The 14,030-nt window shown below is 41.6% G+C and overlaps 2 protein-coding genes across 2 annotated transcripts in view; one reads left to right on the forward strand and one right to left on the reverse strand.

Moving 5' to 3' along the window:
- Window positions 1-14,030, reverse strand: part of YOD1 (YOD1 deubiquitinase) — a gene marked incomplete at its 5' end in the record, with an annotated part of 285,339 nt that overhangs the window by 91,870 nt on the left and 179,439 nt on the right. The gene's annotated exons all lie outside the window — the stretch shown is intronic.
- On the forward strand, window positions 8,200-10,840 carry IL20 (interleukin 20; the record flags this gene model as incomplete). The annotated part of the gene is given in 6 exon segments (XM_081257576.1): window positions 8,200-8,362; window positions 8,648-8,709; window positions 8,820-8,885; window positions 8,889-8,972; window positions 9,639-9,713; window positions 10,763-10,840. Coding segments are annotated over 6 exon segments (528 nt in total).

Raw genomic sequence — 14,030 nt, forward strand, 5'->3', positions numbered from 1 at the left:
TCATAGACAGGGAAAACCCTAAACTGCCAACTCAGGACTTGCTGTGGGAGAAGAGGAGTGGCTGGGTTTTTTTTCTTGGTTTCTAGAAAATTGTTTCCTGCCCCAAAGTGGCTTGGTTAAGAAGCCGATTTTATTTCATAAGAAAGAATTCATTTTCTCTCTCCTCTGACCAGCTTATCTTTTCAACTACACAGGCACTGATTACATGCTGACCCCTAGTTTTGAAACCTTACTTCTTCAAGTTAGATTGATGTGCTCAAGAAATGTAGCCTCATTTCTCTACCAGAGCTGCATCATCCCCAACCATTCCATTTGAGCACTGCGCCGCCCTTGAAAATCTCCTGGTTAGTGCACAGCTATTACTGTGTGTCTCTCCTGCTGTAAGACGCTTCATGGCTCCCTATTGCCTCAGGGCAAAAACAAAGAATTACAGAATCAAAAGGTCCAGCTGAAGGAGACTTAGGAAGTCATTTAATTTATTTCCCCACAATTCACAGATGAGGAAACTGAGGCCCAGAGAAGGGAAGTGATTTCCCCAAGACCACACAGTGGGATGAAGCTGAAACTAGAGCTAGAACTTAGGTTTCTAGTCTAAATTCACATTCCTTGGCATGATATGCTTGCTCCTTGATGATGTGGCCGTATTTCCAACTTGATCTGCCACTGCTAGTTCATTCGCCTGTCCTCAAATACCTTGTGAGCTTTGCTGCCACAGTCATCCCTGTCCTGAATGCCCTTTGCCGGATTCCACTCCTCCTCCCTACCTCTCTCCAGAGTCTTTGTCCATTTAAAGGTTCAGCTCAAACCCTCCTCGGTGTGAGCCTTCCTCCTCTGTGCTCCTCAGCACGTACCTTCTGCTCATGCAGAAGTGTTGACTTTGTCTGTGGTTCTGCAAGCACGTGCTTATCCCCTCATCAAGGCTATAAGCAGCCAGGGACCAGAGATCCCCTGAGGCATCACTAACCCTCACAGCCTTCAGCAGTGTCTTGCAGATAGCAGGCATTGAGTTAGTAAATGTTTATGGAAAGAATGACTTAAAATCTATTCTATCAGACACAAGGAGTAATAAAAATCTACTTTCGAGCTTAAAGATTTGCATAACTATGCATATATTTAAAATTCTCCTGGCAAATCAGTGAGCCAGACAGGCAAACTAGGTTTTATTCTCCATTTCATTGATAAATCAGTGAATGCCTGAAATGTAAGGACTTGTCTTGGGTCATCCAAGGTCACCCTGAAAGTTGGTGGTGTGGATGTAAATATTAGAACTGGGTGTCCTGGCTCAGTCCCATATGGTGTCCAGTCAACTCCCTCTATGTTCTTTCCATAGAAGAGTCATTTCTTCTGCCAGAATTATGATGGGAAAAGCTTCTCTCTTGGTCTCATTTTCAAGGGATGTTACTTACTCTAGAAGAATAGTTCATAATGGGTTAAAAGTGTCATTTATTGGAAAGATTACTTGATTGATTTCAACTTCTGAGTCTTTTACCAGCTGAGTGACCTTGGGCAAGTTACTTAACCTATCTGAACCATAGTTTCCCCATTTGTGTAATGAGGGAATTGGGCTAGATGTCCTTGAAGTCACTCCTAGCTCTAATACTAGAGGAGTGATATTGTGGCAGGGGTGCCCCTGGGCCCCCCACAAATTAAATTATGAAACGCATGCACAGCAGGCCACTGTCTTCTCTAAAGGATCTGGGATTATACCAGCAGGCAGGGGCCAGCTTTCAAAGGGAACAGATTCACAACAAAACTCTATTTCACTTTTCTTCTTATGTGACAACTTGAGGGGGTCATGTTACAGAAGGTGTGGCAATAATTTGCAATTATTTCCAGCAATTATTTGCAATACTGAGCCAACATGTTCTTAGAATGATATGATTAACATTAATGCTCCAAGAAAAAGTGAATTTCATTGTATTGGGAAGTTTGAAAACCTTCTGATTTCAGGACTTGAGGATGCGTTGCAACAGTTCCTTGCTTGTTTCACAAACTGGGTAACAACACCCATCCTGTTTATTGCCTATGAGACAGGTCCTCAAGCAGCTGGTATTGCCTACGATAGGATGGAATTATCCCAGTGATTCAGGAATTCTGGGAGGGATGATGGGACATGATAGAATGAGAAAAATTGTTTCTATTATTGTGGATTCAGTGTCTGGAAGGTTCTCAGACAGATGAGATGGGTGGTCTGTTCTTTTAACTGAACATCTTGTCAGGTCTCTCCCTTGTACATAGGGCCAGAAGTAGAACTGGGAATCCTATCCCCTGGCATATTCCCCCTACTTTTCCTGGGCCCCCTTGCCTCCGAGGACACACAATTTAACACAAAGAGTAATAAATTCCAAATTAGGGGACTTAGGTTGATGTCTCCATCCTGCCACCAACTGTCTCCTTGATCTCCATGTTGCTTCCCTGGGCCTTAGTACCTACACAGCGGTAATAACAGTAGAAAGAGATACTGTTTTTTGAGGAAGATCTGTCATTTACTGGCTGGGGGAACTTGGGAAAACCATTCAACCTCTAAGCTTAAGTTTCTTCATCAGAAAACTGGGTTATAAGACCTGCTTCAAAGACGTAATAATTTATCCAATACATATTTATTAAAAGCTTACTATGAACTGGGCTCCATTCCAGGCATGTGTAATATAGGGGTAGACAGACAAAATTCTTGCCCTCAAAAATCTTATATTCTTAGTGGAATTTTATGAGAATTATATGACAATAGGTATAATATATATGTATTAGTATATATATATAACGTATGTTATATATATTATGATTATAACGTATAGAGCATTTAATATCTAAGTCCAGATGCTAGGCTTAGCATACACTCTACATTATCATTATAATAGTTATTAGGTTGAATTATAAGACAAGGCCAATATCAGACCAGTCTTTTTTTAATTTTTATTTTATTGAATTATAGTTGATTTACAATGTTGTGTTAGTTTCTGGTATGCAGCAAAGTGATTCAGTTATATACATGCTTTTTCCTATTCTTTTCCATTATGGTTTATTGATGTTGAATATAACTCCCTGTGCTATACAGTAGGACCTTGTTATTTATCAATCCTATATATAATAGTTTGCATCTGCTAGTCCCAAACTCCCAATCCCATTCTTCTCCCACCCTGCCCTTCTCTCTTGACAATCAAGTCTGTTGTCTATGTCTGTGAGTCTGTTTGTTTCATAGATAAGTTCCTTTGTAATATCAGACCATTCTTGACCTACACAGATGGAAATTGCATGTGGTTCAACCTAGCAATATTTTTACTATCCTTGATTCCTCCTCTCCCTAACCTACACATTTAATCAGTCTCCAAACATTTAAAAAATGTATTTAAATTCTCTCAAGTCCACCCACGTCTCTCTCTCTCTGTGCTGCTACTAGTTCAAGCCAAGGTTAAATCTCTTTCTGGGACTACTTCAATGACTGGATTCCCTGTCTCCAGTCTTACCTGCTTCAAGTCCATTTTCAAGTGTGCCTCTCTAATCTCATTGCTCCTTGCTAAAAGCCTTCAAAACGCCTTGCTTTTGGAGAAAGTCCTAACTCCTTAACATGACCAATCTTACTTCTGACCTCCAACCAGCTTATCTTTCACTCTCATGTCCCCATTCTCTTCTCTTGCTCTAATTTTAGGCCATTTGGTAATTACTGATTGGTTTGTATGTCTCCATTTTCAGGTACAGCTAAGCCTGAGATCTTGTGGTTTTAGGATATAATATAAAGAAAGAACAATTTGAAATCAACATGTTCATTCAATAGTCATCAAGTGTTTGCTGAGCACCTACCAGGAACCATTGAGTGTTGGGACAATGAAGTTGAACAAGGAGCTTTCAGGCCAGTGGGAGACACAGATATGTAACCCAAAAAATTGCAATTCACTGTGATAATTACACAAGAGGCACAAAATAAAGGGTAGCTCCAAAGGCGGGAGGGAGGGATAAATTTTGCCTCGGTAAGTGGTGGTGTAGAGAGAGAGAGGTTAGGGTGAGACAGAGGAAGTTTTTTATAGCAGGTAAGTTGAATTGGTATCTGTGCAGAGTGTGGAATGGGATCTATTCAGCAGATTTTAAAAAAGAATAAAGTATTCTGATATAGGAAAAGCAGAGTCTTCATTATTAAAGTAAATTGGGATTGCACGTGAACTAAATTTACTTAATCATTACAGGTAACTTAGAACAAAACATCTGGATTCTTCTTGGTTAATGAGAAGGAACTGACTGACACGGGTACAGCTTATATTCCCTGAAAGTCTTGTCAGACTTTTAAAAAAAATGTTTCTCAATTTTACTTTAATCACAGTTATGGATGATAAATTGTTTACTTACTAACAAGGATGGAAAAACAGGCATAAGCGCAAGAGGTATTTAGATTAGATATTCACACGTTTTCAGCATTTATCAAGTATTACAGTGAAAAGTTACAGTCCTCATTTTCAAGGAACTTTAGGAAGACATGAAAAGACATTAAAAAGGAGTGTTCTGATCAAAATGTAGAAGAGCAAAGCGTCATAGTGACATTGAATGTCAGAATTGGAAAAGATCTTATACATTATCTATTCTACTGCTCTCATTTTACAGATAATGTAAATTAACATCCAGAAAGATGAAAGAATATGCCAAAGTTATCCTGGTAACTATGGAATCCCTGAACTTAAATACAGGACTTCAGAGTGTCAGATATTGAATAGGAAAAATGTTGCAAAGGAATATATTATAATCTCTACCATCTTGACAGTTTCCAAAGCACTGTTGGAGGTTAATCTCAGGTGCCTTAATTTAATCTTGCCTGGAGGTGTGGTCCCGCCTAATGGATTAGTCCATGTCTAAGAAAATCTTCCAGTATCATTAGGGAGAAAAGGCTAAGACCCATGAAACAGTGGGCAACTTTAGATTCTCATGTGCCAAAGAAAAATCTGCTGTTGGAAGTTAGAGAAGAGAGGAATTGCTTTGGACCAAAGTAGCTCAGGAATAAAGAATTGGGGTCCACTCTTCAATGATGAATGGAGGGAAAGTAGGGTAGCCATTGTAGGAGAGAAATGGTGGGAAGAGCAAAGGCAAAGGAGAAACAGCAGGAGCGAGTCCACAGTGTCTGGGTCTGGGGAGAAAACTGGTTAGGAGAACTGGATTTAGAGGAGGGGGAAAAAGCACCTCCTGGAATTCTCTTCCAGTTCTGTAATTCAGTGATCTTTTCTGTTCTGATTACCATTTTACCTTCCTTCTGGAAGGGAGCCAGAAAGAAAAAGGTATCCTTTAACCAATAACTAAACCAGTAAGCTCCAAAGAAGTGCTTCTTAGAGGAGGAAGGTGTCGAGGTAATCCAGCCTGCAATTAAACTGCCTCAGGCCGGGAGGAAGTCCAGTGCCACCAGAGAAATTCCAAGGGAGTTTTAGCCCTCACCTGTGGGAGCAGACTTCTTTCATGGGATATATATATATATATATACACACACATAATTGGAAACCTCTTAGCTTGAGACAGACTCCCAAGAGATCACAAGCAACAGCCCTTCCTGAACTCAGGTAAGAGAGCTCCCTCTCTCTACACTATTCGCATGGTTCTGGGGATGAGCCCAGTTCTCCTAGTCATCTAGCCAGGTGTGTTCAGGGCCATGTCTAAAGGGGTCCTTTTCATTAGGACAAAATATCCTAGAGAATAGGGAATTGTCATGTTTATCTTTGTATTCCAGTACCTAGCATGATATTCAAGACAGCGGGTGCTTAATAAATGCTGATCGAATCGTTGAATTTAACATATATTTACCATATACCCACTATGTTCAAGGCAACTAACATCATTCTCTATTGAAAATGAGTTGATCACTCACTAGATGCTAGGTGTACAAATCATGCATCATTTTATTTAAATGTCAAAACAAATTTCTGGGGTAAGTTTAATTGTGACCATTTGGGGGCAAAGAAAACAAAACTCAGAGAGGTGAGTTGACTTGTCCAAGGTCACATAGATGGAGAGTGACTAACTCATCCAGATTTACCTGTGACGTTTTCAGTTTTAAAAGTTAAAGTGCTATGCCCTGGATCCCCCCCAGTCTTGGGAAAACTGGGACAACCTATGCCGATGGGGACTTGTAGAGCAGGCATTTGGACCTAGTTCTCAAACCCAGAGTTCTCTCTGATACTTTTGGGTTTGGTTTGTTTATTCCCTTTTCCTACATGTGGCAGTATCCCAGGTGAATATGAATGTAAAGTATACCGAGCCTATTGATTGGAACGTAGGAAAAAAATCAACAAGTGGTAACGATTATCAGTGCTGTACCAAGGTATCCTGGAACCTAAGGCAAACAGGAAAGATGTACACCCCTCTATAGATGCTTTTTTAAGATTTTTATTGGAGTATAGTTGATTTACAATGTTGTTTTAGTTTTAGGTGTACAGCAAAGTGAATCAGTTATACATATATATCTCCACTCTTTTTTAGATTCTTTTCCCATATAGGCCATTACGGAGTATTGAGTAGAGTTCTCTGTGCTGTACAGTAGGTCCTTATCCGTTATCTATTTTATGTATAGTAGTAAGTATAGGTCAATCCCAATCTCCCAATTTCTCTCTCCCCCCCTTACACCCTGGTAACCATAAGTTTGTTTTCTACATCTGTGAGTCTACTCCTGTTTTGTAAATAGTTTCATTTGTACTCTTCTGTATATGTTTTTATTATTTTATGTATATTATTTTTCCAAGACATTAAGGTAGTTGAAAATTATTGAAAAATTGATAATTAGCTGCATTGCAACTCACATTATTTTTAAGTTTAAATATGTTATGTCCCAAACAGAATTTATTATAATTTTACTTTCCTGGTTTTAAGGGAAGAAAACTCATCACTAATATTTTCATCATATACTTCTGATACATAAAAACATAGATATGGATATAGATACATAGATAGATATAGATGGATGGATAAACATATGTAGATATAGATGGCTAGATAGATGATGTATAGATAGATAGACAGACAGATAGGAGCACTCATTTCCCGTTTTGTCCTGGGCTCTGATATGGCTCAGCATGGCACTCTCAGATTCTGTCTTTATTTAAATTGTTAATCTTTTGTTCATCATGGATTGTTTTCAGTAATTTTGCTACTGCATCAAGATATTATTTATCTTGATTACTGAGACTTTTGTCTCCTTAAATTTTGTGCCTGAGGTGAGTGTTTCACTCTCCTCTCCCTAATCTCAGCGCATTATCATTTTACCTTAAAACTCAGCAACTACTATAAAGTGCCCTCTTACAGAGCAAGCCTCATCCCAAGAAGAAATGAGTTCCTTCCCAACTTTTTCTCTTTCTTTTGGGATCGCTTACTTGATCCTCAGCCTGAGTTTCAAGGCTAGGAAAGCGCATACTCTTGTATTAGTCCCAGGTATGCCTGACTGCTGCCTTCCTGCAGAGGGCGCTGTGGAGTCTAGGCACCCCAGGAGGGTGGAGAAGTGTTAGGTGGAATTAGGCAGATTACCCATCAGAACTTGCCTTTCCATGGCAGAAGGACTGTTATGAAATCATTGACTTTCTATTTGCCTTCGGGGCTGAAATAAATCTACTATCCTCAAATAACCAATCTGATCTCAGACAAATGCCAAATAGAGCTAAGCTCCTCTGCCCTGGGGATGGCCATAAAATCCAAACAATTTCCCTGAAATGTTTTTGGTGGCTTGGCAACAGCTTCTATGGGTTCAGTTTTCCCCCAGTCCCTCTGTGGGGTCCAGAAGGGTGAGCTACATTGGCATTCTGGAAGGGAAGACTATATACGTCAACTCGCGAAAACAAGTTCTGACATTTTCCCTGAAATGTCATCCTCTATCTACTCATTGCAAGTGCCTGCTGCTCCAGGCCTTTCCTGCTGGGCAATAACGATGGGACTGGGATGGGGAGAGAATAAAGGAGCCAGGACCTGTAGCACCAACTCATACTCAGACCCGGAACAAGCACCTGAAGCCTTCTCTTCTCTTTTTCTTAGTAAGTTGGATGAATGTGCCAGACCATCTGAAGTCAGATGAAGCTATTAAGTTTCACCAGGGGACATTAGAGACTGGGGGAGGCATGTCCCTGGTGACGGAATTGGCTTCTTAAGGCATGAGATGGGGAAATCAATAAGTCATGCTCTTTCTTTTGAATTCTTAGCTCCTGTGGTCTCCAGAATCTGGCTCCAGAATCTCCTGTGGTCTCCAGAATGAAAGGCTCTGGTCTTCCCCTCTGCCTTATTTCTGCTGTGTTTTATCTCTTCTGGACACCTTCTGCCAGGCTGAAGACACTCAATTTGGGAAGCTGTGTGATCACCGCAAGTCTTCAGGCAATTCGAAGTGGATTTTTGGAGATACAGGACGGAGTGCTATGTGAGGGAGGGACCCCACCTTTCACCTTGTGACTGCCTCCCCACTTTTCTACTTATTTTTCTCTGTCCCCCAGCAGTGTGATCACAAAAAGAGGCAGGCTGGGGACTCCTTACCAGGAGGATGTGTTCCCAGGAAATATCTGTAGTTCACAATTCAAAAGTGTTTTGGAGAGGGACTCTGCCCACTGTGCCATGGCAGGGAGGGGATGGGAGGTCTGGATGTCTAAGATCCTGGCAGCAGTTACTGACCTGTACTTTTTCTTCTTGCCTTCCTCTGTTTAGCAACCCAAAGATGAAATCATTGACCTCAGAATCTTGAGGAAGACTCAGCCTTTGCAAGACATGAAGGTACATGCTTGGTCTGTATGAGTTCTGGGAGGAAATATGAGTCAGGGACATCTCCATCAACCTTGTTCCTGGACACCCTCCCCCCATCAACACGCCAGTCTTCTTTGTAGCCTAGAGGTCAGTTCTGCCTCCTCCGCCATATACTGGGACTCTACCTGGACAGGGTATTCAAAAACTAACAGACCCCTGACCACTGTATCCTCCAGAAGATCAGTGGTCTCGCCAGCTCTTTTCTTACCATCAAGAAGGACCTCTGGCTCTGTGTGACTAAGGGTCTTGGGTAAAAGGATCCACCTCAGTACATAGCTTCAATGACTTAGCAATCAGCCTCATTCTTAGCCCCATTTAATGGATGGAAGAACTGAGTCCAAGAGTTCTAATAATCTGTGTTGAACCATGTGACTAGGTAATAAGAACTCAGTTATATTTACTTTTGAATACAAGCGCCATGCAAAATTTCTACAGAACTATAAAGTGCTACCTATTTGATGTCACTGATAATTTCCTAGTATCCATGAAATTATGCTTCTTCTGTAGGTGAGTTATCCTGCTGCATACTAGTGCCTACTGAGTCCAGGCAGCTAATCAGCAGACAACTGGACTCAATCTCAAGATAGGACCTAGGAATCCAATTCTTTCTCCCATGGGGGCTCTCTGGAGGGAGCTAGACTAGAACTGGGTTGGGGGGTGTAGGCCAGATGGGATACAGTGATCACAAACACTTTCAGTGCTGCCTGTTTCTAAAAAGAAACAATGAGCTCTATATGCTTCTTCTTCTAGCTGGTGATCAGTTTAATGATCCTAAATAAGGAGGTCTGAAAAGACTTCTATAGGTGAAAGAATAGAACTTCCACCTACTTCGTGTCAATGGCAAGGGTGGAAAATCAGAATCTTTAATAAAATCTATCATTCTTTGGTATTCTTTTCAACATGCCCATGTGACATGCCCCTGTGGGGAGGAAGCAATGGAGAAACACAGCCAGCTTATGAGCCACTTCGAAGAGGTATATGCAGTTTTGGCCTTGGTTGGGATGAGTGTGTTTTTAGAACTGAGATCATAGATGGGTGCAATAGACGTTCATACTCGAAGAAATGTTATAGCCCTCAGGTTAATGGCCCTCTGAGGTCATGTGGACTGTCCCTCTGCTTTAACCCAGGGGATACCCATTCAGGCTCTAGAAGGGTGCTGTCTCTGCAAGATGCTCTGGGAATCAAGAAGGAATAGCCATGATTCCATCAAGTCACTCCAGAGACATCTGAATTTTCCAGCTACACAAACTAGAGGCGATAGTTTTCCAACATTCACACACTTGTACATACCCTCAAAAATAGTCACTCGCAATTTCATGCATGCCCATGCCATGCTGTTTCTCACCTCAATGCCTTTGCACATCTGCCAGGAAGGCCGGAGTCTGCTCCACACTCACTAATTCCTACTCATCCTTTAAGACTCAGCCTAGGCATCACCTCCAGGAAGGCACTGGCTACTTCTCTCAGAGTTAAGTGCTCCTGTCATCCTGTGGGGACCCCATCATCTATTTACCACACTACATTTTAATTGCCTGCTTCTGCCTGTCTCCCTCACTCAACTGTGAATTCCCTGTGGGTAGTGATGGTGTCATTCGTCTCTGAGTCCCTAGCCAGCCCAATGCTTAGCACAATAAATATTTGTTCCATTGAAGAATGCACAGTAGGCAACCCGTACACACACACACACACACACACACACACACACACACACACACACATCTTTCTTTAAAAAACAGCCTAATTACTTTGATCTCTGTGATTCAAGAAGCTTGAGTTGTAGTCCCAATTCTGCTACCCCCCTGGGCCTCAGTTTCTCTATGTAAGACTAGGGTGATTGGACTCAATGATTTTTCCTCCCTCTTGTGAGATCTTGAGGTTTCATAATGTCTCTCAAGCTCTTCATTTTGGAAAAGATGCTCTGTTTACAATCTCCAATAGACCTACCAGTGAAAGGAGAGGATTAACCTTGGAGCCCACATTGTCTCTTTATGAATTGCTCACCACTTCACTTGGTATCTTCCAGCTTCAGCCTCAGACAGCAATGGTGAAGGCTTTGGGGGAGCTAGACATTCTCCTGAGCTGGATGGAAGAGATGGACTAGGAAGAAAGTGATGCTGCTGAGAGTATTCTGGGCCAAGACTCCCAGCCCTCAGTACCCAGGAGGCATGACCCCAAACCACCATCTCTTTGTTGTATAATTTAGTGCTGGTCACTGTGTATATTATTTATTTATTATTTGTTTCATTGTGATTATCTTCATGTGTTCCTATTCTTAATCTAGAGTTTTGTCAGATTTTAATAAGATCTTTTTTTACTGTTGGGTCTATTTATTAGTTAATATATTTATTTTTGCTCTTTAACTTATTTATTTTTATATTTGAAGATGAGACTTTTAAAAACAATTCACAGATTATATTTATAACCCAACTAGAGCAGGTTTTTCATAGAGTAAGCAGACCTTCTAAATTCTAGAGGAGTGGCTATAATTTTATTAAATTAAGGACATGTTTACTGACCACCAGTGCTTTAAGAAATACTTAAAACTGAACCAATGGCTACTAAGCGTGGGTTGTGGAAGAAGAACTTCTGATGTGAAATTACAAGCTTGTCTTACAATTACTGACCACCCCTACTCAACTCCCAAACCCCAGACTGTGTATCTCCCATTTATGGAATACTCTGGGGCCAGAATGTATTTTTACAAATAAAGTTTTCTCCGTATGATATCTGCTTGGAGTTTGAAAATGCTTCAGGAGAAGAAACAATGGTGGGAATGAGCTTGAATCTCATATTACCTAGGGATCTCTTGCTTCTTCGGGGAAGGAAGATGCCAGTGGGAACCTGGGCCTTCTCTGCCCTGCCAAATGCATCCCCAGCTCTATCTCCTAAATCACCCACAGCTCTGATCCCATGACTCTGCCCTCCACATAAAGGGACTGTGACTGGGTGAGGGACATCAGTCCTGGTGCTGTTGAGCACTCTCCTCTCTGTACCGCTGTTTTCCTTCTCATTTCAGGCTCTCATACTTCTGTGTCAGAGGTCTTAATTGCAACACAAATTATAATGGGCAGGAAGCTCTATTATAAGGGCTAAGAATGCACAGGGGCAAAGTGTAGTTCCCGAGCCCTGCCCAGGGAGGCGCATGAGCCCTCTTTTGAGGTCCTTCCATTTTGGATTCTGGCCAGCTTCATGGTACATGTTGTTCCTGGATTAAGTCTTTGAGTTTGGAAATAATTATTAAGTCAGTGTTCTCGTTCCAGGCCCCTTTCATGCTGAGCTTCCCTGGGCTTGAAGGAGCCAGAATTCTGGCCTGGACTGCTTGCCTCCTTCCTCCCCAGCTCACTCTGAATAGCACCTCAGCTTAGCAGTTTAGTTTCCACAGTTTCAGAAACAGCAGACTGATGCTCCTATAGTGAGCTTTCCCACTGCTTATGGTTTCTGCTCCCAGCCCTCATCCTGGTCCCTGATGAGGTTTAAATAATTTTATTGATTCTTTTTCTCATTATTAAGTAACAACTACCCAGTAGAGAAAATTTGGAAAATACAAAAAATATAAAGAAGGAAATGCAAATCACTCATAATCCTATCACGCATTCTGAAATATTTAGGTGTTTTCTAAAAAATTAATTAATTAATTAATTAGTTTTTGGCTGCGTTGGGTTTTCGTTGCTGCGCGCAGGCTTTCTCTAGTTGTGGTGAGTGCGAGCTACTCTTTGTTGCGGTGCGCGGGCTTCTCATTTCTCACTGAGGTGGCTTCTCTTGTTGCTGAGCACGGGGTCTAGGCACGTGGGCTTCAGTAGTTGTGGCACATGGGCTCAGTAGTTGTGGCTCACAGGCTCTAGAGTGCAGGCTCTAGAGCATAGCCCCAGTAGTTGTGGCTCACAGGCTTAGTTGCTCCATGGCATGTGGGATCTTCCCAGACTAGGAATCGAACCTGTGTCCCTTACATTGGCAGGCAGATTCTTAACCACTGCACCACCAAGGAAGTCCCTAGGTGTGTTTTTCTCCAGATCTTTTTCTTGGATTCAAATCATGATTCAACTCTGATTACCTGATTGATTTGGGCTGTAAAATTTAACCTAGGAACCTCTGGAAAACAAGATGATAACACCTACCTTTCAGGGTGATGGAAGAGATGGTCTTTTACATTCCTTTGAAACAGGGCATTTTTGCTTTTATACTCCCCATTATGATCACCCTTCTTCTATCAGATTTTCCAGTTACCTGTCTTCTGGTTTCCGTGACCAGTCTGACAAACGACTCAGCTTTAACTCTCAAGGCACAGTTGCGAAGTCAACTTCACTGAACTCAGTGTTAAAATTAGAACCAACATGAGACATGCTGAGGGTGTGTCTCAGGTTGACCCACAGAACTGAGGATGAAGCTCCTCCCTTTGTTTTCTGGGAGGCATTTCTGATTCTTCTGAGAGTCTGGGCCATAGGAAGCCTTGGTCTTTTGGAACTCCACATTACCGTGTAACCACTCCTTGCCTGTTTATTCCTCTCCCCTGCAGGACGCTTCTCCTCCCCCAAGTCATTTTTCTGGTCTCTGCTTGACCTACCACAGTACCAACAATGGGGAATTCAGCAGTGGAGAGTCAAGCCAGTTTGGGGACTAAGACAAAACTTCATGAAGGTGGACCATTAAGGGACAGACTCTAAAGAATAGTTTACAATTGTCACTTTCAATTCTAACAGTGAAAATGATCATTGTCATTTATTAAGTACTTCTCATGTGCCAGGCACTGGTCTGGAAACTTCACGTGCATTATCTTATTTAATCCTTAAAACAATCCTGTGAGGTAGATTATTATTACCAGTTTGCAAGGGAAAATGTGCTCAGAGATGGTAAGTAAGTTGTGCAAGGGCAGAACCAAGTGTTGAATCTGGACACCCTGATACTACAGCCCTCTATGCTTTAACACTCTACTGTCTTCTTTCCCAACAGTGGCATCTTGTGTTCAGAAGCTCAGTGGGGAGGAATAATAAGTTTGGGCTTCATAGAGATATGAGTGAAAATCCTGACTCGGACACTCACTATCTTGGACCAGTGACATAACTATCCTTAGTTTCTTCACCTGCAAAGTAGGATTATATTACTTATCATGCTGAATTGATGTGAAGACTAAACAAGATTGTCATATCTAACTTGTACAAGCACATATTATGTATCAGGTACTGTTTTAAGTGTGTTGCAAGTGCCTGCTCATTTAATTTGCACAAGAGCATGAGGAGCTAGGTGTCATTGTTATTGCCATTGTACAGATGAGGAAACTGAAGACCAGAAAGGTA

This window comes from Mesoplodon bidens (assembly GCF_964165515.1).
Source record: "Mesoplodon bidens genome assembly, chromosome: 2".
Lineage (NCBI taxonomy): Eukaryota > Metazoa > Chordata > Mammalia > Artiodactyla > Ziphiidae > Mesoplodon > Mesoplodon bidens.